At 39.8% G+C, this 24454-nt stretch overlaps 1 protein-coding gene across 1 annotated transcript; it reads left to right on the top strand.

Annotated features, from left to right (window-relative positions):
• The first annotated feature begins 106 nt into the window (after positions 1-106).
• LOC137296042 (intraflagellar transport protein 122 homolog) lies at positions 107-24166 on the top strand. The gene is made up of 28 exons (XM_067827685.1): positions 107-223; positions 3128-3358; positions 3785-3861; positions 6113-6246; positions 7261-7340; positions 7705-7780; positions 8194-8385; positions 8975-9113; positions 9688-9746; positions 10663-10806; positions 10938-11075; positions 11587-11751; positions 12234-12353; positions 12860-12978; positions 14655-14808; positions 15062-15223; positions 15563-15729; positions 16336-16507; positions 17025-17127; positions 17356-17496; positions 17636-17733; positions 18581-18687; positions 19439-19604; positions 19760-19871; positions 20566-20697; positions 21210-21286; positions 21888-22052; positions 22731-24166. Exons 1-28 carry the CDS (start codon positions 165-167, stop codon positions 22809-22811), a joined length of 3570 nt encoding a protein of 1189 aa, XP_067683786.1. The 5' UTR covers positions 107-164; the 3' UTR covers positions 22812-24166.
• Positions 24167-24454: the final 288 nt, after the last annotated feature.

Below are 24454 nucleotides of genomic sequence, written 5' to 3'. Positions count from 1 at the left end.
TTCCATTGTATACATAAAGAGTTTTCTATTTGGTCAATCAGTTACTCGAGTTCCGTAAACCGGATACTTTAAACCGGAAACCCCAAAATATGCGCTTAGATATGCGCGGTGGACTTGAATTCCAAACACCGACAGCATAGGTGCTGAGTGTGTTTTACGGAAAGATGAGGGCTGTACCAACATGGGTAGATAAAGTTCAAGACAAGGATAAGATAGAACAATGGTATTTCCCCTTAATTTAATTTAGTGTAATTTTATTTCATTTTATCATGTGTCAAAACGTTTTTGCTGTCATAATTTGTTTGGTTGGTTACTAGGGAATCGACGGTATCCATCATTTGAAGTATGAACGTAATTGATTGAATAAATTAAATCATTTCATTTTTGCAACGACGTATTTGTTTATGTAATATTATTTGTATAGGTCAACTCATGGTGTGAAATAACTAGACTTGGCAGCATTAGACTATCATTTTTCCTACGATTTCTTAAAGTATGGACTACATGGATTTATACTCATTAACTTTTCACTATCCTGTGAGTGTGAGACTAGGGTCAGCAATACCAATACCATCTGTAATTTTCACTGTGCTCATGATACATAACTGTTATAGGAGCCCTGTGATATTTTTTGAGTTTGCATTTCTTAGCCATCTCCAATGGGATCAATGGTACAGTTGTATCAGTGGGTTATAGTTGAAATGGCCCCACAGCAGAACAGCCCCATACTTTTTTGGGGAAAACAGCTACTGATTTTTGAACCAAAACCGCACCATATATAAAAGTCTGATGTTGACTTTTAAGCTTTGTTTCATTTCATTTTAACATTAGCAAGATTAGGTCAACAGATATAGATATATAGATATATATATATATATATGAAATTGAGGTTTAATTTATGGTTCATTTCGTTTACATTTATGGTGTCCTAATAGTGGGTATTTAGTAATAGTGGGTATTTGTAACTGCGTCTGTATCGGTGCATTCAATGCTCGTTCAATGTGCAACAAAAAGGATGAATGTATGATTAACGTATACATGATGTTACTAATAGTTAGAATTAAAAAAGAAAGACAGATCTGAGAGAAGGCTATGGAGAAGTAATGAGTTTTCAGAAGGGACTTGAAAGAGTTCAGTGATACGACACATTTAATATCAGATGGCAGCGAATTCCAAGTCAATGCAGCCGTGTAGGCAAAGGTCCTCTGACCACAGGAGACAAGTCTGACTTTGGGGACTGTAAGTAATGCTGTCCTTTGTTGTGACATACTTGGAATATTACTAAAAGCGGCATAAAACCTTGACTCCCTCACCCATTTCATTAAAATAACAAGATTAATGGGTAATGGGTACATTTGTGCATTTTTTGTAGTTTCACTCTTAATATTAAGTTTAGGCAATTTCAGTAGAGTAAATGTACTTAAAATATGACATGATGCAATGTTTTCACGCTAAACTGGTATGCCCTTCCCATTTACTATCAGCACAGTAGATGTATTTACTGTCTAAATTTTCCGCAATTCATTTATTGGCTATGGGACGCCCTTTCCATGCAGTATTGACAGAATAGAGATATGTATCATCTAAACATTTTGCAGTCAGAATTATCTAACAGCAATCAACTTTCCCAATAACAATTTAGTTGATGCTGTTTTTGCCATAAGACTTGTAGCCATTTTTGCCAAGTTGAGGTTCCATCATGTCCAAATGGTGCTGTTTTTCACCAGGTGCTGTTTTGCTATGGTGATGTTTTAGCCTGAACCTGTATCACTATCATCTTTAACTTTACATTGATTTTGACACATCATTGCAAGATAATCAGTGAAATTATGTATCCCTGGCAATGTTATTGTGTGCATTCTGGTGAGTATATTATTACCCTTCTTGATCAGAACTAAAGATGTGTTGTGTTTTCACCTCTGTGCAAAAAATCATTTGCAGAGTTGACATCTACGTTCCTTATGGTAAAAGCGGTAGTGCATAAGGAAATTCAACTAGATGTTCTTGATGCTTGTTTGTCTTGTACCAGCGAACTTACTTGATTTCAAATTCTGGTGATTCTTTCATAGATCAGTAATCATTCTTCAAATTATGGATGCTAGTGACCCACATTCTTCATTTTTTTTCTAAATGTTTCATATTTGTCATTTCATATTCTTTCCCCAAAAACTGTTTTTTATGTTTGTAACACCAAGCCACTTGAAAATTATGATACACCAGCTGTTTTCTCCTAAAGTCTTAATTCTTCTATGATGCTAAATGACTGCACATTGACAAGATGAATATGACCCATCTCTTACCCAGGTCAAGCAATGTCCCACATGAAGCAGCTGCATCTGCTATATATAGTAAACTAACACTTTCATTCTTATCGTAGATAGAAATCTGCATTTTTCAGTATGCTTTTCAGGTAATGCTTGTTCAGTTTTTGAAAATAATCACTAGAGCTGAAACCAGTGTGATGAAGATGAAGTAGATCACCAATAAATGTCATGGCATTTGAATGTCAGTATGTGAAAATACTGTGTCATTTTGATACATTGTCTAAGTGAGGCATCCTTGTTAAGCAATTCTGTAGGTTTGCATTAGTGAAAACAAATTATGCATCCCTTTGTTCATGTGAAAATTCCTTTCAGAATGTACAGCGGGATAATCATTGTATATTTTGAGTAAAAAGACAAATTGCAGCTTCTGATTTCAGGATATTTTCCAACAGATAAAGAATATTTTAGGGTTTTATGTGACTCGCAAATGTGCGTCCAGCATGCAGAAATGTAGAGAATGGATGCAGAAAAAAATTCACTGCACCCAGAGAGACTCACAATTATCCATTGTACCCACAGCACATCTATAACTTTCCTAAGTGTTTGACAGTTTCTTTCATTTACTTGCATCATTTCATCCTTCAGTCCATTTTAATCACAGATTCATTCCAAACTCTAAAGAAATTTTAAACTTACAGTTCTCCACACTGTTACTTCACAGGACCCTTGTATTGATTGTGTGGACACTTGAAACTAATAATTAGGGGTACCCGACACCCCCATTTGTCTGAGTCGAGGTAAAACCCCGATACTTTGTGGATGTTGTTTTTCAACACATTCTTCATCCAGTGTTTCATTTTCAGTGTATGGAGCGTGTGTTTCAAGTCGGATGGCAGTCAGCTGGTAGTAGCTGCGGGAAATCGTGTGTTAGTGTATGATGCCAATGATGGCTCAATGATCCAGCCTCTCAAAGGGCATAAGGACACAGTGTACTGTGTAGCATATTCAAAAGATGGGAAACGCTTCGCCTCAGGATCAGCAGACAAGAGTGTTATCATCTGGACAAGTAAACTGGAGGGAATTCTCAAATACACGTAAGCAATAATATCTGTGCACAAGGAACCACTGTTCTTAACTGACATTAATCCAGACTGGTAATATTCAGCAAGGACTTTTGTTTGTGATTTGTGCAAGTTAAAGAATTTGCTCATGATGTGTAGGCTCAGATCGATTCACGATACTGTATATGAAGACCATTTCTGGTGTCCTTGTTGTGATATTGTCTGAATATTTTTTTGAAAGTGGCATAAAACCTAACTCACTCACTCACTCACTCACAAGCAGTTGTACACATCATTGTGAAGTAGGATTCATTTGAGAAGAAGGAAGAAGTTGGTATTTTTAGAATTACTAATTTGGGGTTTGTCTAAAATTATAGAATACTGAGAAGAAAGTTAGTTTTTTATTTCTATACTGGACTTCAGAACTGCCCATTAATATCAAATGCTATTTTGTTTCAGGCACAATGATGCAATCCAGTGCATGGCATACAATCCAGTGACTCACCAGCTTGCCAGTTGTGCTGTCAGTGACTTTGGTAAGGGCTACAGAAATACAGTCGTGCCCCGTTTATCCGAACCTCAGATATCCAGAAAACTCACCTTCTGAACGAAAATTCATTAAAACGAATTCACAACATTGTAAAATTACTCACCTATCCGTAAATCCGGTTTCTGTAATCGTATGGTCATTTTCACATCCAAAACACCAAATTACTGTAAAATCATTTATTTTCGCGTGGCTTAATTTTCGCAGAAACAGAAAAATTGACTAATTCGCGCGGTTTAATTTTCGCGCATCGTCAAAGTACAGAAATCACGAGAGTATAACACAGGTAACTGTAAACTGTAAAGAAAACACTGACCCTAGCTGTCGTCCTGTCACCTGCCTAATTAGCTGGGGAAACATGGACCTTCCGCTACGTTGAGACACGCAGTGGAGCACTGAAGAATCCATGTTGAGATTTGCGTAAGAAATCATTGACCTATGTGACCTCGACCCGTGACACGCTCGGCCAATCAGCTACTCAGAAAGCTCTGTGCACGTGTACCATTATTGTCAAACCACTACATGCCCAATGGATTATCCAGACCTACGGCAACATATCCAAGAGGAAGGATTTAATCCAAAGCGGATTTCGCCAAGCTGGACTTTCGGACTAATTCACTAGTAGCAGGTGACCTGACATTTTTAATTTAGTAAAGTCGTGTGTATCGTGTCAATCAGAGACACTGAAAATGACATGTGTTGAATCAACTATTTAATTTGTTTTTATGTATCTTTTTGTTTCACTGAGTCATGAATGAATGATGTGTACTTGTAGTCAAATTACTAGGAATACAAAACTAAAACTCAAAGCTCTTTGTTTGTTTTTATTTCCACAATTTATCATAATTATTCGCAGAGGTTTTATTTTCGCGGATAATTTTTTTGCGCGAAAAGCGCGAAAATTAAACCCCGCGAATAATAATGATTTTACAGTATGTGCATTTTTTGTCTCGTATATCTGAGCACCTATCTGCTTACACACGCAATTACCGAGGGCCTTGTGTGCCGTAACATGAAAGAAGTCGGCAATCTTTGAAGCGTGAGAGGATTAACTGCCTCTGAGTATCATGGTGACACTGAGTTAATTTTGAGGCGTGTCAATTTGTGGGTCACTAAAATTAATCCGGATGATCAAGCAAGCCTGGACAGCTGTGAGTGAAAAGACAATTGCTAACTGCTTTCGTCATGTGGATATTATCCAGTCAAATGAGGACCCACAAGAAGACATGGCCTTGTCAGAACTTCGTGATGCACTACGATCTTATGCATAAGTTACAACTGTGACTGTTACTGCTGATGATCCTATGAATGTCAACAGTGGTGAACTGACTGGTGAAAGTCCTCTCGCTTTTCTACACAGCCAGTGCAAAAAGCTATGACTGATTTCTTCAAGTGAGCATAACTGCATGAACAGGCATGAGGCATTTTATGTATGCACTGATATTTGTTTATGTGTATTCAATAAAGATTATGTCTGATGCCTACTATGTTCGTTTCTTTGTAAGTTTCTTTGTACATATGGCCCGTGGTTCAGATATCCGAAAATTCGCTTATCTGGACAATTTCAATAAAAACACAAGCCTTCGGATAAATGGGGCATGACTGTATACAGCTTTATCCCTGTCATTAAAATTGTCATATCAATTCCAGTCCTTGCAAAACTGAATTTTCAATTTCCTAATAAGTAATTGAAACAATCATGTGTTTCTCATGTCACCTGTAAAGGTGCGGTTTAGAATCTACCCATGCTTATTGTAAGAGACGTCTTGGGATCAGGTGGTCAGACTTGCTGACTTGGTTGACACACATCAATTTCTCATTTGCTTAGATCAATAGTCTTCCTGTTGATCATTGGATTGTCTTGTCCAGACTCGATTATTTAAAGAGTGATTATTGCTGAGGGCGCTGTGATCAACAAACCAGTGATTTGTGAATGGTCCCTGAACTTTATTAACCACTGAATCCATTTGAGAATGCGAACTCAGGACCAGATATTGTCCAGATGCCTAGACAAACACACTTTGAAACTTTACTCTAAAGTTTTGTAGGAGAAGATCTCTTTCTTTCTAACTGCATCTATCAGCACATTTTAACATTTAGAGTCACTCAGCAATATTTCAGCTTTGTGGCCCTGGGTCTGCAAATAATCAAGTCTGAACCAAACAATCCAGTGATTAACTGCATCAGCATCGATCTAAGCAATTGTGGTGCAATGATATGTGTGAACGATATGTTTTCAGGTCTGTGGTCTCCGGAGCAGAAGTCTGTGTCCAAGCATAAAGTGAGCAGCCGTGTAACCTGCTGCAGCTGGACAAATGATGGACAATACCTTGCCCTGGGCTTATACAATGGCCTGGTCAGCATCAGAAACAAGGTAGGTACTTGCTAGTCCCTGACCAAACAGTAGCTGAACACATAGTGGTTTCCCCCATAACAAAATCTTAACATGCTGGTCTTTTCAAGCACTAGCATTATGGTTCATTATGATATCTTGCACAGTGACCTTGGTGCCAAGCAATTTTAGTGCTGAGATGATTGTAAATCCTGTATTTTGACACAGACTTACAACTGTCGTGACGCTGAGATTGTCCAATGGTATCCTGGTCATCATCTGTTGTGGGTCATCATCTGTTGTGGGTCATCATCTGTTGTGGGTCATCATCTGTTGTGGGTCATCATCTGTTGTGGGTCATCATCTGTTGTGGGTCATCATCTGTTGTGGGTCATCATCTGTTGTGTACTGACTGACTGAATTTGGGTAGATTGATGTGTTTCATACTGATTTTAGCAAATTGCTCTCATTTCTTCCATTTAAAAAACACTCTTATGTCAAATATATAGAAGCGTTAAGTTCGTTACAAAGTGGATCTGTGAATAGGTCTTCAGCAATCCATACTTACCATAAAAGGCGACTATGCTTGTCGTAAGAGGCGACTAACGGGATTGGGTGGTCAGACTCGTTGACTTGGTTGACACATGTCATTGGTTCCCAATTGCGCAGATCGATGTTTATGTTGTTGATCACTGTGTTGTCTTGTCCAGACTTGATTATTTACAAACTGCTGCCATATAGTTGGGATATTGCTGAGTGTGGCATAAAACTAAGCTCTCTAACTCACTCATTATAGAGAATATTGACCGGTCTTCAGCAACGCATGCTTGCTGCAAGAGGCAGCCAACATAATCGGGTGGTCAAACTTGCTGGCTTTGTTGACTCATGTCGTCATATGTGTAGATCAGTGCTCGTGGTGTTGATCACTGGATTGCCTGGTCAAGACATAGTTATATACTAACCACCAACATATAGCAGAAATATCGCTGAGTGAAGTGTTTCACAACAAACAAATCAACAAATAAAGTATTCTGATTCTATATCTATTGTTTGTAGGGAGGAGAGGAAAAGGTGAAGATTGAAAGACCCGGTGCTAACATTGCCCCTGTGTGGTCTCTGTCGTGGAACCCCAGCAGGTAGGTCACTGATACCATCACTGGTGGTTTTGGACATTTCCCTTTGATCAATATTTATAATGCCAGTCATAACGGCTGTACATAAAGACTAAAGTCTATGTTATATCAAAGCTTTGGTACAGACTTTAATGGTAATTCCGAAAACTGTAACAAACCTGCTCATCATACAGTTGTTATAACACAGTTATAGATGGCCCTATGACATTTGTTAAACATCAGTTTGATGTATGTGGTTTCAGCTGGGTCTATTGTCAGTGCCATGTGTAGATTGATTTTTAATATACTTGAAATAAAAGGATTGGTACTGACATTTTGGTTGAATTGTCAGACTATGTACATGAGTTCTGTTCCTGGTTTGTTCCAGAGATGAATCCTATGATGTCCTAGCAATAGCTGACTGGGGACAGAGGTTGTCGTTTTACCAGCTGTCTGGCAAACAGGTCAGTACCACACCTGTCGGAATGAATCCAATCCTCTCTTATAGGGCTGGTTAGAAATATTGGACATCGAAAATATGAATAATGGGAAGAGTTATTGGTATTGATTATCAATATGAAAATTATGTCATTGATAATGTTTTAAATAAGTGTTGAGTGGTCTCAATTGTGTATATTCTGTTGATTGTATGTCCATGTTTCCTGTTAGCATGGACCCTCATTTGTGTATTGTCTGTTGATTGTATGCTCATGTTTCCTGTTAGCAAGAATCCTCAATTGAAAATTGTCTGTTGATTCTATGTCCATGTTTCCTGTTAGCAAGAACCCGCAACTGTGTATTGTCTGTTGATTGTTTGTCCATGTTTCCTGTCAGTATGACCCTTATTTGTGTACTCCCTGTTGATTGTATGTTTCAGATTGGCAAGGACCGCACCCTGGGCTATGATCCCACGTGCGTCAGCTGGTTCTCCAAGGGGGAGTATGTGGTGGTCGGGGGTTCAAACAAACAGTGCTGTCTCCACACCAAGGAAGGGGTCAAGCTTGGAGTCATTGGGGATCAAACGTCATGGGTGTGGTGTGCTGCTGTTCGACCTGACTCCAATTATGTTGTAAGTTGAGGTTGCACATACACATGATAACAAGAAAAATGTAAGCACCATGTTCCAGGTTGGATGTTTGGGATGGTGGGGAAGCCTCATGGTTTTAAAACATTCGCCATTATATTGATGACCCTGTTTGATTACCCATGTGGATTCACTGTGTGAGGCCCTTTTCTGGTATCTCTCATTATGATTCACATTATGACATTGCATGAATATTGCTAAAGAGTGGCATAAGACTAAACTCGTTCACTGTTAGCTGTCAGAATTCATCTATAGGTTGTGTGTAACAGTGTACACAACACCAGCATCCCACAACAAACTCTTGTACTGTGTTACACTTACTTGATGAAATAACTGAAATAATATTCAAAGCAACATTAGCCTACTACCATTGTTGTCTAATCCATGCAGGACAGTGGGGTAGGGTAGTGGTTAAATCAGCACATCCAAGACCCGGATTCGGTTACCCACATGGGTATTGTTTGTGAAGCCCATTTCTGGTGTCCCCCGTCACGATGTTGCTGCAATTTTGCTAAAAGCATCGTAAAACCACATTGAGTCAGTCAGTGATGGTACTGTCATATCCCTTTTCTAGGTTGTTGGCTGTCAGGATGGTACTATCGCCTACTACCAGCTCATCTTCAGCACCGTGCATGGTCTGTACAAGGACAGGTATGCCTACAGAGACAACATGACCGATGTCATCATCCAGCATCTCATCACTGACCAGAAAGGTGAGGTAATCAGTGACACTTGTTGAGGTCACAAGGTCACAGATAGGTGACATTTTGCGGGATCATTTTGACTTTTTGTTAGTTACTGGTGCTTCTTTTATTTTGTGTCATGAGGGAATCCCAAGTTTAATAGGTCCATGCGTACACTTCGTCTAATCATGTGCAGCTTTCATTTTGTGGGTTTCAGTTTGTAATTCAGTACTACTGGGCCTAGATTTTTTAAGCTCTCTTAGCGCTATTAAGCTAAGATAATCGTAAGTTTATGTTTATGAATGCCACTTACAACTATCTTAGCGCTAAGAGAACATTGAAAATCTGGCCACTGACCTCTGTCATGAAGGAATACTAAGTTGAATAGGTCCTCCGCTACATCGGAAAAAGTGGCTCAAGTCAAGTGGTCAGTATAAATCGATTAAATGCCACCAAACACTGCAGTGATTTTTGTTGTTCATATCAATCTCTAGTTCTTCAGTACCTGCCATGATATTGCTGCATGATACTGCTGGAATATTGCCAAGACTGACATTATATGCTGATTCTGAACTCTTTTTAGTCTACTCGTCTAAATTTTCAGTTCGTATCAAGTGCCGTGACCTTGTGAAGAAGATTGCAATCTACAGACACAGACTGGCTGTAAGTGTACACTATTGGGATAGACTGCTGTCTAATTTCACAGAGATGAATGTCAAGGACAGTCTAGGAAAGGTCACCCTTTGCCACACCCATGAAGATATGGGTCAGAATTGATCTTCAGTAACCCATGTTCATCATGAGTGATGACTAACAGGATTGAATGGTCAGACTCACTGACTTAGTTGATATGTCATTGTATCCCAACTCCACAGATAGATGCTCATGCTGCTGATCACTGGATTGTCGACTCTGACTCGAATATTTACAGACTAACGGGATTGCCATATAGCTGGGATAATGCTGAGTGTGGCGTGAAACTAAACTCACTCACTCACTCACTCACTCACTCTTGAAAGTTTTTGAAGTGGATGAGACAATAATGATGGCCACGCCACTGTGATACAGTTACTTATTTGACTAGTGTGCGAAGTTTGCCGAATAAGCTTGTTTTGTCCTTATTCTTATGAGGTGACCTTGGATAAACAATCAGACAATGGTACATGACAGGAGCTGTTTGTTTTCATCAATGTCAGTGTGTGACATTTGCCACTAATTGTAAGGACATCTCTTCTAAACTTCTGTTCAGACAGTTGAGAGTCCACATAATAGCACTGAATTTCACGAAAAATAGTGCCTTTCTTTTGGTTAGTAGTTTCCAAAGTGTTTGATCAGACGTTACTCATATGAAAACTATTTTCCACCATGGAATGCTTTCATTATAGTTGAGGATTGGATGGTCACAATGTGTGCCAGTGTGAATACAATATAAGGTCACAGTTATATGGCCCACAAATGTTTACTTACATTGTAGCAGTTTGAGTACTTTCTACTGCAGTGTCCAGCAACATAACAATGTCTGATTAAGAGAAATTCCCTTAGCTTTAGTAACTGAGTTAACTTTCAATTATGACTCCAGGTTCAGCTACCAGACCGGATTGTCATCTACGAGCTGTACACGGACGACTCAGCAGACATGCACTATCGTGTCAAAGAGAAGATCAACAAAAAGTTGGACTGTAACTTGCTGGTGGTGTGCTCACAGAACATCATCCTCTGTCAGGTATGTCAGTGTAACCATGGTAACCTCTTGATAGTCAAACTCTGGTATTTGAAGGCCACCGTCATATAGCATAATACAACTGTTTTTCAACACTATTGTTCTCTTCCTCACTCTTAGGTATTGTGTTCCAGGAAAAGAAACTGCAGTGTCTCTCCTTCCAGGGGGTGAAGGAGAAAGAGTGGACAATGGAGTCCCTCATTAGGTACATCAAGGTCATCGGGGGACCCTCAGGCAGGGAAGGGCTGTTGGTCGGACTCAAGAATGGACAGGTCAGTCTCTTGGACAGGGGAGGATTCAAATCTTGCTCAGTTACATTGAGCCGAAAGTCTCCAAGTTTAGCCTTTTTTCAGAATATAGTTCTGGTCTAATTACATCACTTACGCTTGTCGTTATACATGTTCCCAGAATGAGATCTACTGATCAAGTTTGTTCTTGTAGACACATGTGTTTCTGGCATTTGTTCCTGTGTCAGAATGATTTCACTCTTATTCCATTGGTATTACATGGGGACTGTTCTCTTGCAAATGCCCAGTCTTTGCAAGTTCCCTTTAAGTCTTGAACACATGACTGTGTCATTGTGGAACGTATTAAATCCATAACAATTTGACACATTACCTCCACAATTTCACAGGGAGAACAATATCAAGGCACTAATTATAACCGATACTCAAAATAGACGACAGAACATGGAACACAGCACAGCTTAATAATAAGTTAAAGTTTTAAAATGATGGACAGTTTCGTGTTGACTAACTTTCTTCACTTCTCACTGTGGTACAGATCATGAAGATCTTCGTTGACAACCCATTCCCCATCCAGCTACTGAAGCAGTCAACCTCTGTGAGATGTCTGGACCTCAGCTGCAGCCGTGCCAGACTGGCTGTTGTTGATGAGAACAACACCTGTCTTGTGTATGACCTCAGTTCAAAGGAACTTCTCTTCCAGGTTACTCCTTCCTCTATTTACTTAGTCTACTTGTCGCGATGGATGTAGGTTTGATCCCACATTTCTTCTGATAATGTTTCTTGGTTTGTCTGTCCTATTCCCAATCATGGGCCATCGGTTAGATTAGTGATTAAAGCATTGACACGTTCCAGGTTTGATTTCCCACTTCGGTGAAACCCATTTCTGGTGTTCCTGCTGTGATATTGCCAGAATATTGCTAAAAGCACACAACAAACTGTCTCATTTACCTATACCTTAGTCCATGGGTTTTACCAGATCAGTTTAAATGGTGACTTGCTTCACTTATGAATTACTTCTTGTGGTTCTTTTTGTTAACTGTTTGTGGTATAATGTTTTTGTAATACTTCAGTAATTGTTTCACAACTGAATTTGCTTTTTGTCAATTCAGGTTCACTAATGATATTGTTAGAGGTGGTTAGATGTCAGAAGTGCATCTTCATGTGTGTTGTTGAATATTTCAGGAACCAAATGCCAACAGTGTAGCATGGAACACACACTATGAGGACATGTTGTGTTTCTCTGGCAACGGTATGCTCAACATCAAGGCCAGCAACTTCCCCCTGCATCAGCAGAAACTGCAGGTCAGGATCTGCACCATCCACAACTAGAAATCGTGATACAACTCTGTTAGGATAACTCTTTATAGCTTGGTTCTATTTACTCTTCAGATTGAAAATCTGTCTGAGGTTCAATTTCAAAATGGCTACCTTGTATGAGTGAGCACTTGCTCAAGTAAAGAAGTAGTCTACAGAAATTTTTGAATGCTGTAAAAAATTAACCAGAATGCTGTAAAAAATGAACAATCAGCTTGAAATTTTCTTTTCCTGTGGAGGTTGTGATGTTCTCAAGGCAGCACAAGTGAAATATTAGAGGCATGTCATTCATGAAAGAACAGTCTCATTTTAAGGATCACAAAACGTCACAAAACATTGCTATGATTGAAAGTCAGTGTGGGTTTTTATCACAACAGAATGGAGATACAATACAGTCATGAGACAATACTGTCCTTACAACCCCTACAGCAGCGTGCTGTCATGTGTTAATTTACAGTGGTCTCCATTGAACAGTCCTGTGCTATGTGTTTCAGGGTTTTGTGGTTGGGTTCAGTGGCTCAAAGATATTCTGTCTCCATGTATATGCCATGTCCTCGGTAGATGTACCCCAGTCTGCTCCCATGTACCAGTATCTCGAGAAGAAGATGTTCAAGTAAGTATACAGTTATTTGTGAACAGTAATAAGAAAGGCCTGTGTATGTTGCATGCATGTCCTATAACATGCTCCTTGTTTTCCCTGTCAAGGATCTGTTGGCATACGGATTCCATTCTCATCTCCCGGGGGAGTATACAACACAAGCTTCAGTTTAGGTGCGAAAAGGGTTGTATTCACATTACCATGGCATCCAGCTGCATTTGCTTTGTTACACTTTTTGGAACCTGGGATTCAGCATGGAGGCAATAATGAAGCCTTCAAGGAATGATCTCGTCTACAGGGATCCGCGTTTTTTTACATCCCCAGGGTCATTTTTCTTAAACGTCTAAATATATATACAGTGTTAATATTGATTTTAGAAGCCATATTTAGTGTGTAAAATGCCAAATCCCAGGAGCTTCCGGGGGGCTTCGCGCCCCTGGGCCCCCGACCAGGCTCCGCCCTGGACCTGGCTGGGGTCCCGTGGCCCCCAGACCCCCGACTAGTTTTCAGCTGTAAATGAAAATTTCCATTCTCATCCCTGCTTCTAAGTGGGTCACAAATTCACCTACTCTCCACCATCCTCCACATCTCCAGGGTACATATTCAAATAAATTTCTGCTATACGCTGGATGCATCTCCCTTGGCTGGCTTTTTATCCAATTAGATGTCTACACTGGGAAGTTGAGCATACCAATCACAATTCCTTTTCACTTTTAAATTATCTAACCGATTAAACTTGGTAAAAAACGCAATTCCTGCAGAGGAATTCTGAAAGAGGTAGAAGGAGTTCTTACATATATTTTTTTAAAGTTTCGGACCTGACAATTTGTCTTTATGATTTCCCCTAAAATCTGAGTTGCACTGCAAACAAACCTTCAAAGCTGCGAGTGCTATCTTTGTTGATACTGGCAAGCTCAGTTGTAATGGCAGCTTAGCTGACAGGCTACTGTGAGCATGTGGAGCCAGAAAAGGGAGGTAATATATTAGATGCAATATATTGGAGATTTATCTGAACGTATACCCAGGAGATATCGAGGATGACTCTCCACTGCCAGTGATGCTAAGCTTTAGCTGATTTGTTATCTGTGGACTGTGAAGGTGCTACAATGCTCCATGCACCATGTCCCTTGCTTCTGTTAACGGTAGTGGGCAGTATCAGCCCCCACCTCTCTGGTGAACTATCATGGTGTGATTCACTAGTACATTCCAGTATGATACTTGATAGCTTGAGTAAAATATTGATTTGATGGCTTTATGCCAAGGTCGCTATCCAACAGGCTAGAGACAGCATTGGGTGACAGGGAGTATTTTATTTAGATATACTCATGGAAACAAATAAGGAAAAGTGAGAGAACAAGTGTTCTTTTATTTTTTTCCAGATTGTCACCCACAGTGCAATATAAAACATGACATGAAACCCTAAAAAGAGTATAGGAACACTTGCACTTTTCTTGGTTTCCATGAGTATATTGACATTAAATATAATAATAGTTCCAACTAAATAGCATTAGCTTAGAATCTTTTCTGTTTGCCTTCTTATTGCACCCATTTAGTAGTTCAAATGTTGTTCTGATCATTTATGAAAAACAGAATTGCAGATTGGGTTAATGCATGACATTTCCTGTTTTCCTTATGAACTGAACTTACACTAGCCTGAATGAATTACCATGCTGTCTTGTCTGTCTGTACAGGGATGCGTACCGGGTGGCATGTCTAGGTGTCACTGAAGGTGACTGGGAGGCTCTGGCCCATGATGCTCTTGAAGGTCTCGACTTCGACACTGCCAAGAAAGCCTTCATTAGGATAAGAGATCTCAGATATCTGGAGCTCATTCACAACATTGAGGTAGAAAATTACGTATCAAAATGAAGTCAAAGGCCTTGAATTGGTAGTCTATCCAAGTCTATGATTCAGTTTAGAAAGAGCTTTACAAAATTCTGTAAAAAGTATCGAAGTATCAATAGAGGCCTTGAATTGGCACTCTTTCCAAGAAAAGTTCTTATAACTGACCCTGAAAAGGGCGTTGTCATTCTGTAAAATATCTTGAATTCTCTTTATGCATGAACTGTGATGTTAATCACTTTGCCTTGTTCCTCAGGAGCGGAAGAAGAGAGGCGAGACTGACAACATGGTCTTCATGGCTGATGTGTATGGCTACCAAGGCAAGTTTGGAGAAGCCTCCAAGTTATACAAGAAATCAGGCCAGGAACAAAAGGCCCTGAGCATGTACACTGATCTCCGCATGTTTGACCAAGCAAAGGTATGTCACTTAAACACTAAAATCAGCATTAGACCATGTTCACTCTCTGAGCCAGTGGCCTTTTGAGGACACCATATATCCACTGAGCTTCATAAATGTATGAAAACAGTTGTTCTGCATGCAATACACACAACCTAAATCTGAATACTTCCGAATACCTGCAGGAATTCTTGGCAATTCTTGACCAGATGCACAACCATTGTTTTTTTTATCCTCAAACCTTCAATCTTCTCCAGTATTTGTGCATTCTTTGATGTAGTGTCCATGACATTGACTGTATGATGCTGTAGAGTACATTTGTAGGAAACCATGTATGTTGACGTGATGGTTATGTTGCAGGAGTACATCGGGTCTGGGGATCCCCATGACAAGAAGCTCCTAATCACCAAGCAGGCTGACTGGGCCAAGAGCAGCAATGAGCCCAGGGCAGCAGCTGAGATGTACATCAGTGCTGGGGAGAATCTAAAGGCTATTGAGATCATTGGGGAGCATGGATGGGCTGATATGTAAGGGAAAATAAGATGACATAGTTTTGTGGCTGTTTGTTGTTTACTGTTGTAGTGAGCAATATTCCATATATATATTTGTTTCTGAATAACCTGGTCTTTATCAGACAAACCAATGGTTGATATTGTGAACAAAAGGTTCTGATTGGACAACGTCCAGTGCAATATATGCTTACCATACAAGGCAACTATATGGACTCTATACAGACTCTGTTGCTTGTTCGATTACTTGTCATTGTAACTTTATAGTGTAATTTATATTTACATCCCTGGTCCACAGCCGTGCATTTACATCATAAAGATCAGCTGGAATACTGCTGACTTTTTTACTGTTTAAGTGGGGTTTTTCCCATTTCTGGTGTCCCATGCCATGAATAATGGTAAAAGCAGTATAAAACCAAACTCACAGTGTGTAATGTAGTGTAACTGGAAAGTATTTTGCAAGATTTGCTTAATACCACTATGCAATAAGTGAAGCCCATTTCTGGTGTTCCCTTCTATGATATTATAGAAATACAGCCAAAAGCAGCATAAAACTGAACTCTCTCATTCAATGACACAAGAAATCTGGACTCAGTATACAACTGGTTCCCTGCTTACTTCTAGGATGATTGACATGGCCCGGAAGCTGGACAAGGCTGACCGGGAGGCACTGGGTCGGTGCGCCCATTACCTGGCTCGCATGGAGGAGTATGGCCTTGCTGCTGAGGTCTACAGTAAGATGGGAGATGTGAAGGCTTTAATATCCATGCGTGTCGAGGCCAGGCACTGGGATGATGTGAGTTATCTCCCTTTTCTGTTTGATACTGCCAGGTATAAGTTGATTATCTATAGCCCATAAAAGCTTTAATGTTAAGATAAATTGAAAAAAGAATAGTTACAAATGATAGTAAGACTTCAGGACTTTGTCGATTAAGTGCTTGATTTGAGTAGACTCCCCTTGATCACTGACCACAGAGATGTAGATATTTAGTTGTTGACATTCATATGAAATTTTGCCTGGTAACATCTGGATGTGTGAACGGTCTGCATGGTTGAACCTAAAGGTCTCTGTCATTGACGTACATCTAAGATCCCAGCTGCCAAAGTTAATCATACTGAACATGCAGTAATACGAAAGTTTTTGTTATATCCCAATAAACCATGACAGAGCATAAAAAAATCACAACTGATGTTTTTAAGTTGCATTTGTTTTCAAAGATATTGTGGTACTGATGGCTGGTGATCCATGCTCTTCCTTCAGATTCTCTAATTATTTCTTGACTGCAATTTCACTGGTGACATGATTTTTTAAGGCCTTCACTTTGGTGGAGAAGCACCCAGAGTATCGTGAGGAGGTTTATGTGCCATATGCTCAATGGCTAGCAGAGAATGACAGGTTCGAGGAGGCCCAGCAAGGTACGGTATGACATTGTGTCATGTTTTAGTAGTTTGGGGGACATTTTCGGTGGGATATTTTCGGTGGGATATTCTCGTATTATTGTTACTTAGTCAACTTTATTCTAAAAGAATCTTAGTCAGACATTGCACACACTTGTGTGTGCTCTTGTAGACTCGTTCTTGTTTGCTGATAGCACAGCCTCCGGATGAACTTGTTGATAAGTTGTTCACTGTTGATTGCTCCAGCATTCCACAAGGCAGGCTTACAGGCTGAAGCAGTGAAGGTGCTGGAACAGTTGACGCTGAATGCTGTTGTGGAATGCCGCTTCAATGATGCAGGCTACTACTTCTGGAAGCTGTCCATCCAGTGTCTGGACATTGCCAGAGGTATGTCACTTCACATCAACACATGAGCATCTTAAAACATAGGTCTAAATCCTTATAAAATAGGACTAGTGTTTGTTTTGACTCACTTGTACCGAAGTGTTATGTAACCATGGTAACGAGACATGTACTGCATTTACAGAGGACAAGGATCGCAAGGAGGAGATGTTGGAGAAGTTCTTTGACTTCCAGAAGAAGGCAGAGATTTACTACATCTATCACACAATACACAGACATGTGGTGGGTTTCATATACAACCATGTCTCATAACAGTGTATGCATCTGTAACCGTGTGTCTCTGTGATTAGCTCTGTTTGCTTGCTATTCAAAACAGCTTTTCATCTGTATATAACAAAATGTTATGGATGTTAATTTCTTTATTGTTTACACAACGTTTCTGATGAAGGGGCAAGGAATAGTCCAGAAATGTTGTGTAAACAATAAAGAAGTTGACATTCATAACATGTTGTCTTATACCTGAATACCAACTTGTACTTGCCTCCCAACCTTTTCATCTGTACGTAAATGAGTCTGAACCAAACAATCAAGTGATCGACAGCATGAGCATTGATGTATGCAGTTGGGATACTATGACACGTGTCAAATAAATCGGTGAGCCTGACCGCTTGATGCCATTCGTCACCTCTTTTGACAAGCATGGGTTGCCAGGTGACCAGTTCTAGGCTGAATCTTCATGGGTCATAGTTGAACTGCGATGGTCTGTTAATGATCATCATCGATCTACACAAATTGGATATGAAGACATTTGTCAACTAAATCAGTGAGCCTGATCCTGCTAAAGCTGTTAGTGTAATAGCATGAATGGTCGGTTTATGATAATATCACCACTTTGTGTTATCCACATTCAGTTATTTACATGGGACTGTCACAGGTTTCATACAATCTTGATGAAGATTGATATTGGCCTTAATTTTGCCCAGAAAACTTTGGAAAAGTTTTAAAATCCTTAAATCTTGGTCTTGAAATTCCATACGAACCCTGAGACATACAGCTGGAATTTGGCTGAATCTGACATCAAACAATCAAAAATGTTTTACTGTAGTGTAACAGTTGTACTTGTGTGTAGGTGGAACCATTCACGTCCGTGCTGCCCGAAGGGCTCTTCAACATGTCCCGCTTCCTGCTCCACCGGCTGCCCAAGGCAACTGACATCCCACACGGAGTGTCTAAAGCGTATCCTTGTCTAGAGATGAGCTAACTGATGAGTCACCCAGACCTTAGAGCTTGTTCAGCTTGACCTGAGCATGTCGTGTTAACTTCATTAAACAGGGGAGGAGAGAATGTTGTTATTGTTTCGTTCGTGCAAAGCGGCCCAAACATTGAACCACCTGTGGCTTCTTTTTTAAAGAAACTTTTCTCGACACTGACATGTCAAACACCAACTTTATCTCGGCTGTTCGAACATGCAGACAATCAAGTGATGAAGGTACACCCCGCCACAATAATAGACCCAACCAGTTCTGACACGGTCACGCAATGCATTCATTTGATCAGGTCAAGCTGAAGAAGCTATATGTTCGTTATTCTTAACATCACTGATGGAAGAACTCTTTTCCATCTCTTTTGATGAAAGTGTTAGCTATGTTAGCTGTGTTATCTCCGCTAGTTATATTCGATCACTTGTCAAAGTGTCCACATGATGATCCTAGTTTTATACTTCTTGGAATATGCGGGGTCATATACTACAAGAGACCTTAAGGAGCCTATCTTAATTTTGAACATGTTGACTATAATGTGCATTAATGAACTCAGTAGTTTTTGTTTCATAACCACTTCTGAATTAAAACTGTGTGTACTTAAATATGGAACACTTTCAAATAGATTAAACAAGAACTATCACACCTTGTCATCGAGATTCTGGGCATATGTCAGATCATTGTGTGGTATAGCATGCTGTGGCAACATGTTCGCCTTAACTGGTCAGTTCAGCTCTGTACACCCTGGCCAAGCAGAGCAAGAATCTTGGAGCATACAAGCTGGCCCGCCATGCATACGAGAGTCTTCAGACTCTGAGAATTCCACAACGATTCCAGGAGAATGTTGATGTGGGCAGCATCACCATCAGAGCCAAACCGTTCATGGATGCAGACGTAAGTAGACGTCATTTGTAGAATCTTTGAAGCAACAACTGTGAACAGAACTTTATCGTTACCTCACTCGATGTGACGTGCTAGCGTTTGTGTATATCTGAATGGCATATCACAGTAAATGGATTGTGCAGTGATCTTATTTATGGTCTGTTCAGGAGTTACTTCCCCTTTGTTATCGCTGCTCAACCACCAACCCCCTCCTCAACAACAGTGGTAACCAATGTGTCAACTGTAAGCAGCCATGTGTCAACTCCTTCGTCAACTTTGGTGAGTGGTCAAACCTGTTTTGTTCAGCATGCACTGAGTGAGGCTTCAGGTGTCTTTGTGGTCACAAAGGAAGCTGGAATGAATATGAACAATTCAGAAGTTTTTCACTACATCATGTAATTAATATAATTTGCTCATGACAAACCAGTGATTGTTACCATGAACATACATCCATGATTCAGTTGGCCTTAATAGACACTTTTTGCTGGTCATGAATGTTACATGCATCCCATTGAATGCCTGTTTTTTACCTTTCAGATGCATTTAAATTCTAAGATGTGGTATGAAATATAAATGCAAAGCTTATGAGATATATAAGACCCTATGCCTCATTCCACAAAGCAGTCTCCACACTATAGTGATCATAAGTCTGTGTTTTAGAGTGGGGGTAGCACTAACATGAGACCCCGGATATTTCAGTATGATGAAGAATGTTCCTGACATCCCAGCAGCTTACTGCTGCAGATATATATTCCATGTACAGTAGATTCTAGAATACTTTTAACACTCAAGTTACAATGAGTAGGACTTAAATGACAATCCCACAACAGTCTAGTTTGATCACTGTAGTCATTTATGACCATATCAACTTTTGAAAATGGAAGCTACCATTTTCAGGAGTGATATCATCAGACTTGTAGGGATTGGGAATTTCCCTGTGTCTCATCTTTGTATGTTGTTTGATTATGTATAGAGGTGTTGCCGCTGGTGGAGTTTGTTATCGAGGATGGAATAACGGATGAGGAGGCAGTCCACATCCTAGACATGTCTATACCCAAACAGAAGAAGGACAACCAAGGAAACTGGAACGAGTCTAGAATGGGCAGTATCCTTCCTAACTGGCGCTGTGTGTAGTGATGGTTTTCCCTGGTTTGTCTCAGTCAGTGCAGTGATGATATGTGACAGTTGTTTGAAACATCTAGAGTCCATAAAAGGTTTCCACATGCTGTATTGCTTTTAAATTAGTCTGCATTTGTAACCATTTCTTGGGTTAAGTTTGGATGGGAATGAGAAGGTTGGTCTGTGTGGTGCAAGGGAGTTAGCAAGTGTTCAATTCAGGGCACCCAAAATTTATCATCTCAGTCCACATACTCACCTTCACAAACACAACAATCCACCTTTGTATATAGAGTATTACCATGTGTTAAGTAGATTAGCACATTTGAATCCAGGATTTTGAAATATGTGGGCTATATAGCATACTAAAGTCATGAAGTAAATAAAACCACTTTGGCTGACATGTACAGTGCCTGAAAAAAGCAGAGGTAGGTACCTGCTATGCATAATCTAGTTCTATCAGAGTGTGGTATGAATAGAGAGATCCTTAACAGTACCCAGACGTGCAGTCGCTGAGACTTGGTGACGAGCCTGAAGAGGATGAGGACCCGTTCACAGCCAGACTCAAAACATATGATGTAAGTACACATTCATCTCATTCATGAAACACCATTTTGCTTTCCATGACAACCTTCATTGTGTAGTGGTTAGATTGCCAACCTGAAAGAGTGCATATATCAATGACTCAAATTCAACTCCTTGGGGAATATACAGCACTTGCAGCCACTAGGCACACCGAGTTATTGCGGCTTTTTCATCCTTACAAAGTACTTATTTACAGCTGGGTGGACTGGGACACATAGTCACAGTACCTTGTCCAAGTTTTACTGCATGTTGCTTTACCCACATCTGGGTGTTGGCACATACATGTGGCGACCATCTGGTCATATACCAATCGATTCATGGGTTCTTTTAAGTGCACAGGGTTGTGTACTGTACACTATGGGTTGTGACAACATGGAAGGAGTCTGCACACAAAGTAGACTCCAAGGCTTTTACACCCGGTCACAGGTGGGCTTGATTCCAACACCTCAACCACACTGGATCACTAGTCTGGTCAGCTCATCTACAATTTCCCCTTTGTTTCTATGAGTATATTATCTGAATGACCTTTGACCTGTAGATATGCTATTGTGAAAACAGATCTGAGTGGAAGGATTTGCTCTGATAATATTTCAGGATGGTACGAGTGAGTTTCGTCCAGTGGTGGTGAACAAATCTATCCTACAGTCCATGACACGGTCTGAGGTGTATGTATTGAAGTGGCCCAAACCATTGCGTTACCAGTTCTTCAGATCGCTACTGCCAGACGTTACCATTACACTATGTCCGTCCTGTAACAGGGTAAGTGCAGCCTTGACCTTATACACAAAGGGGTGAAACATGGGATGTTATATGTGCACTAGAATGAATACCATGTGTATTGTCTCATATAAACAGAGTCTGAAGTAGCTATCACCTGTTCACTGGTTTTTACCATGATGACTAAAAACACTTTAACCACTAAGCTACCCAGCCACCCTTCAATCAGTCAGTGATCTGTATAGAGCATACCAAACGTGTCACATACTCCATGTTGACATAATTACATAAGTCTACAACAAATATGACCTTTAACAAGTCCAAGGATGGCATGTGAATAAATGCATCCATTCTCTGTCTGCTAAAGTCTGTTACATTGCATCAGTAATCTGACCATGGGTAGTATAAATAATGTTGAGTTAGTGTCATACACTGGAATTTTGGTGTACACATTTATATTTTGAGAGTGTGATAGGTGAACAGTTTGACCTCTTGGTTACCTCACTGGTTCATGGTCAAGTTATCTCGCCAATACCCAGAGCAGTTAAGAATAATTTATGCTTCATGCGACTGCACTAAATTCAGTCAAAATGGCACAGTGTTAAGAAAATATGAACTAGAGATGTTCCTGTTGTAAAAAAGCAACAAATTGGTTACATTTTGACTCTTGTTCACAGCCATAGATAAATCCCTGCTCATTGTCTGTGTATTTGTCTCCAGTTATTCCACACTGATGACTTTGAGCAGCAATACCTACAGAAAGGCTTCTGTCCTTTCTGCCGCACCCAGCTAGAAGACTGAAGACTACCATACCTACCAACAAGGAGAAACACCGTCCACATCAGTGTTCAAATGTACAGCATGAAATAGTTTTCCAGTTGATGACATTGTGAGATGACTCTTTCACAATGATTCATTGTCTGTCTGAGTGAACACACTATGGAGTCCTAGAGATCTGAATGTAAATTTCAATCTTTCATCTTTGGTGGAAACTTTGATCTGATTGCAATCTGAGTACAAAACATTTTTGAATTAAGTCCTGCAGCTATGTATGACAATATTTCAGTTCTTGTATAACAAACTACCCTCAAACTACAAGTTATTGTAACTTAGTACCAGGCGTTTGGCGTAGTGGTCTCATTTTTCGGGCAGTAATTGAGGTTGGATTCTTTTCTGAAATTTGATACTGGACTATGTTAAAAAAATTATCTCTGTCACTACCATTCTCACAGCTCCTGTACTACAACATATGTTAGAGTTTGAATTAAAATTTTCTCAAAGGAGTACAACCTCTTGCTAAGATGGTCAGATTGATGTTAACCCTGCGACTTTTGTCATGTCTTTTCCCTAACGGCTTACTATATTCAAACATCTACCCTTTGCACAGGCAGTCCTTGATGCTGTGTAATTGAGCTGTTAAATGAATCATCTAGGGCTGCAATGATTCACCCAGACCTTGATTCAGTTTTCAGTATTGGACCCTCAGTTTGATCATTTTCAATTCATACGTTTTCTTCATATAAGGAAAAACATCAATCTATCAAAAAATTGACAATTTTTACTAGCAACAATTCTCACTGGATGATAAGCCTGGCATCAACCAATCACATTTTTCCCTATTTCAGCGCTCGAAACTGCTTTAGTTAAAGTTGAAGTTATGTTCTAGCTGTGTGGAAAAAATTCAAATAGTTATTCAAGTATCAAATCTAAATAGTGATAATGATTATCGAAAATCAAAATGGAGGTGTCAGATTGGATTTTCTATGAATCAGACAGAATCGTTGCAGCCCAACAATCTCCTGTCTGTGTCAGTCATTGGCTGAATTGTCTCCATTACACTATGATTCTTTGACTGGAAGATATGGAGCAGCAACTACTTATATATTGCTGAGGGGACTAGATATCTGTTACAAAAATAATTTGTTCCAGAAAATACCTGCCGAATGGTTGGCCTCTAAAGGAATCTGGTGTTGAATGATGCTTCAGTATATATGAGACAAGATATCAGTGCATTCCATCCATACCTGTTGCCATGTTACATGTTGAGCAGATCATGTATTTCTGTGATGTTATTTCTATTTATTTACATAATTCTATGTTATGTAGAATTTTACAATTGTAAAATAACTGTACAATAAATTTTTTATATTACAAAACTGTTTGTTCCTTTACTCTGTCTTGGTCTTGGAACAGAGGGATGATAGAGGGACTGACTGGCTCAGTCAGTATACAGTGACTCTAGGGGGGATTTATGGTAAATTGTGGCATAGCCTGTTGGACTAGAACAAGCAGAGAGAGAGAGAGATACACAGGCATGCACATGAAATAGTCTCGAACCTAATCACTTCATACCTATTAAGATCTGGGTTAGAATTTGTCATCAGCAAGCCATGCTTCTCATAAAAGACGACTAATGGGATTAAGGTTGTATCCCAATTGTTAGT

Source organism: Haliotis asinina, chromosome 9 (assembly GCF_037392515.1).
Source record: "Haliotis asinina isolate JCU_RB_2024 chromosome 9, JCU_Hal_asi_v2, whole genome shotgun sequence".
NCBI classification, from domain to species: domain Eukaryota; kingdom Metazoa; phylum Mollusca; class Gastropoda; order Lepetellida; family Haliotidae; genus Haliotis; species Haliotis asinina.
Note: the sequence above shows the minus strand (reverse complement) of the source record. Positions and strands in the feature narration are given on the sequence as shown.

What these genes read in the sequence shown, in the direction of transcription:
- LOC137296042 (XM_067827685.1), top strand. Translation starts at nt 165, where the DNA reads ATGAGGGCTGTACCAACATGGGTAGATAAAGTTCAAGACAAGGATAAG. An exon ending in ACCAGCTGTCTGGCAAACAG is followed by an intron (nt 7,781 to 8,193) that starts GTCAGTACCACA and finishes TGTATGTTTCAG; the next exon opens with ATTGGCAAGGACCGCACCCT. An exon ending in TATGTCCGTCCTGTAACAGG is followed by an intron (nt 22,053 to 22,730) that starts GTAAGTGCAGCC and finishes ATTTGTCTCCAG; the next exon opens with TTATTCCACACTGATGACTT.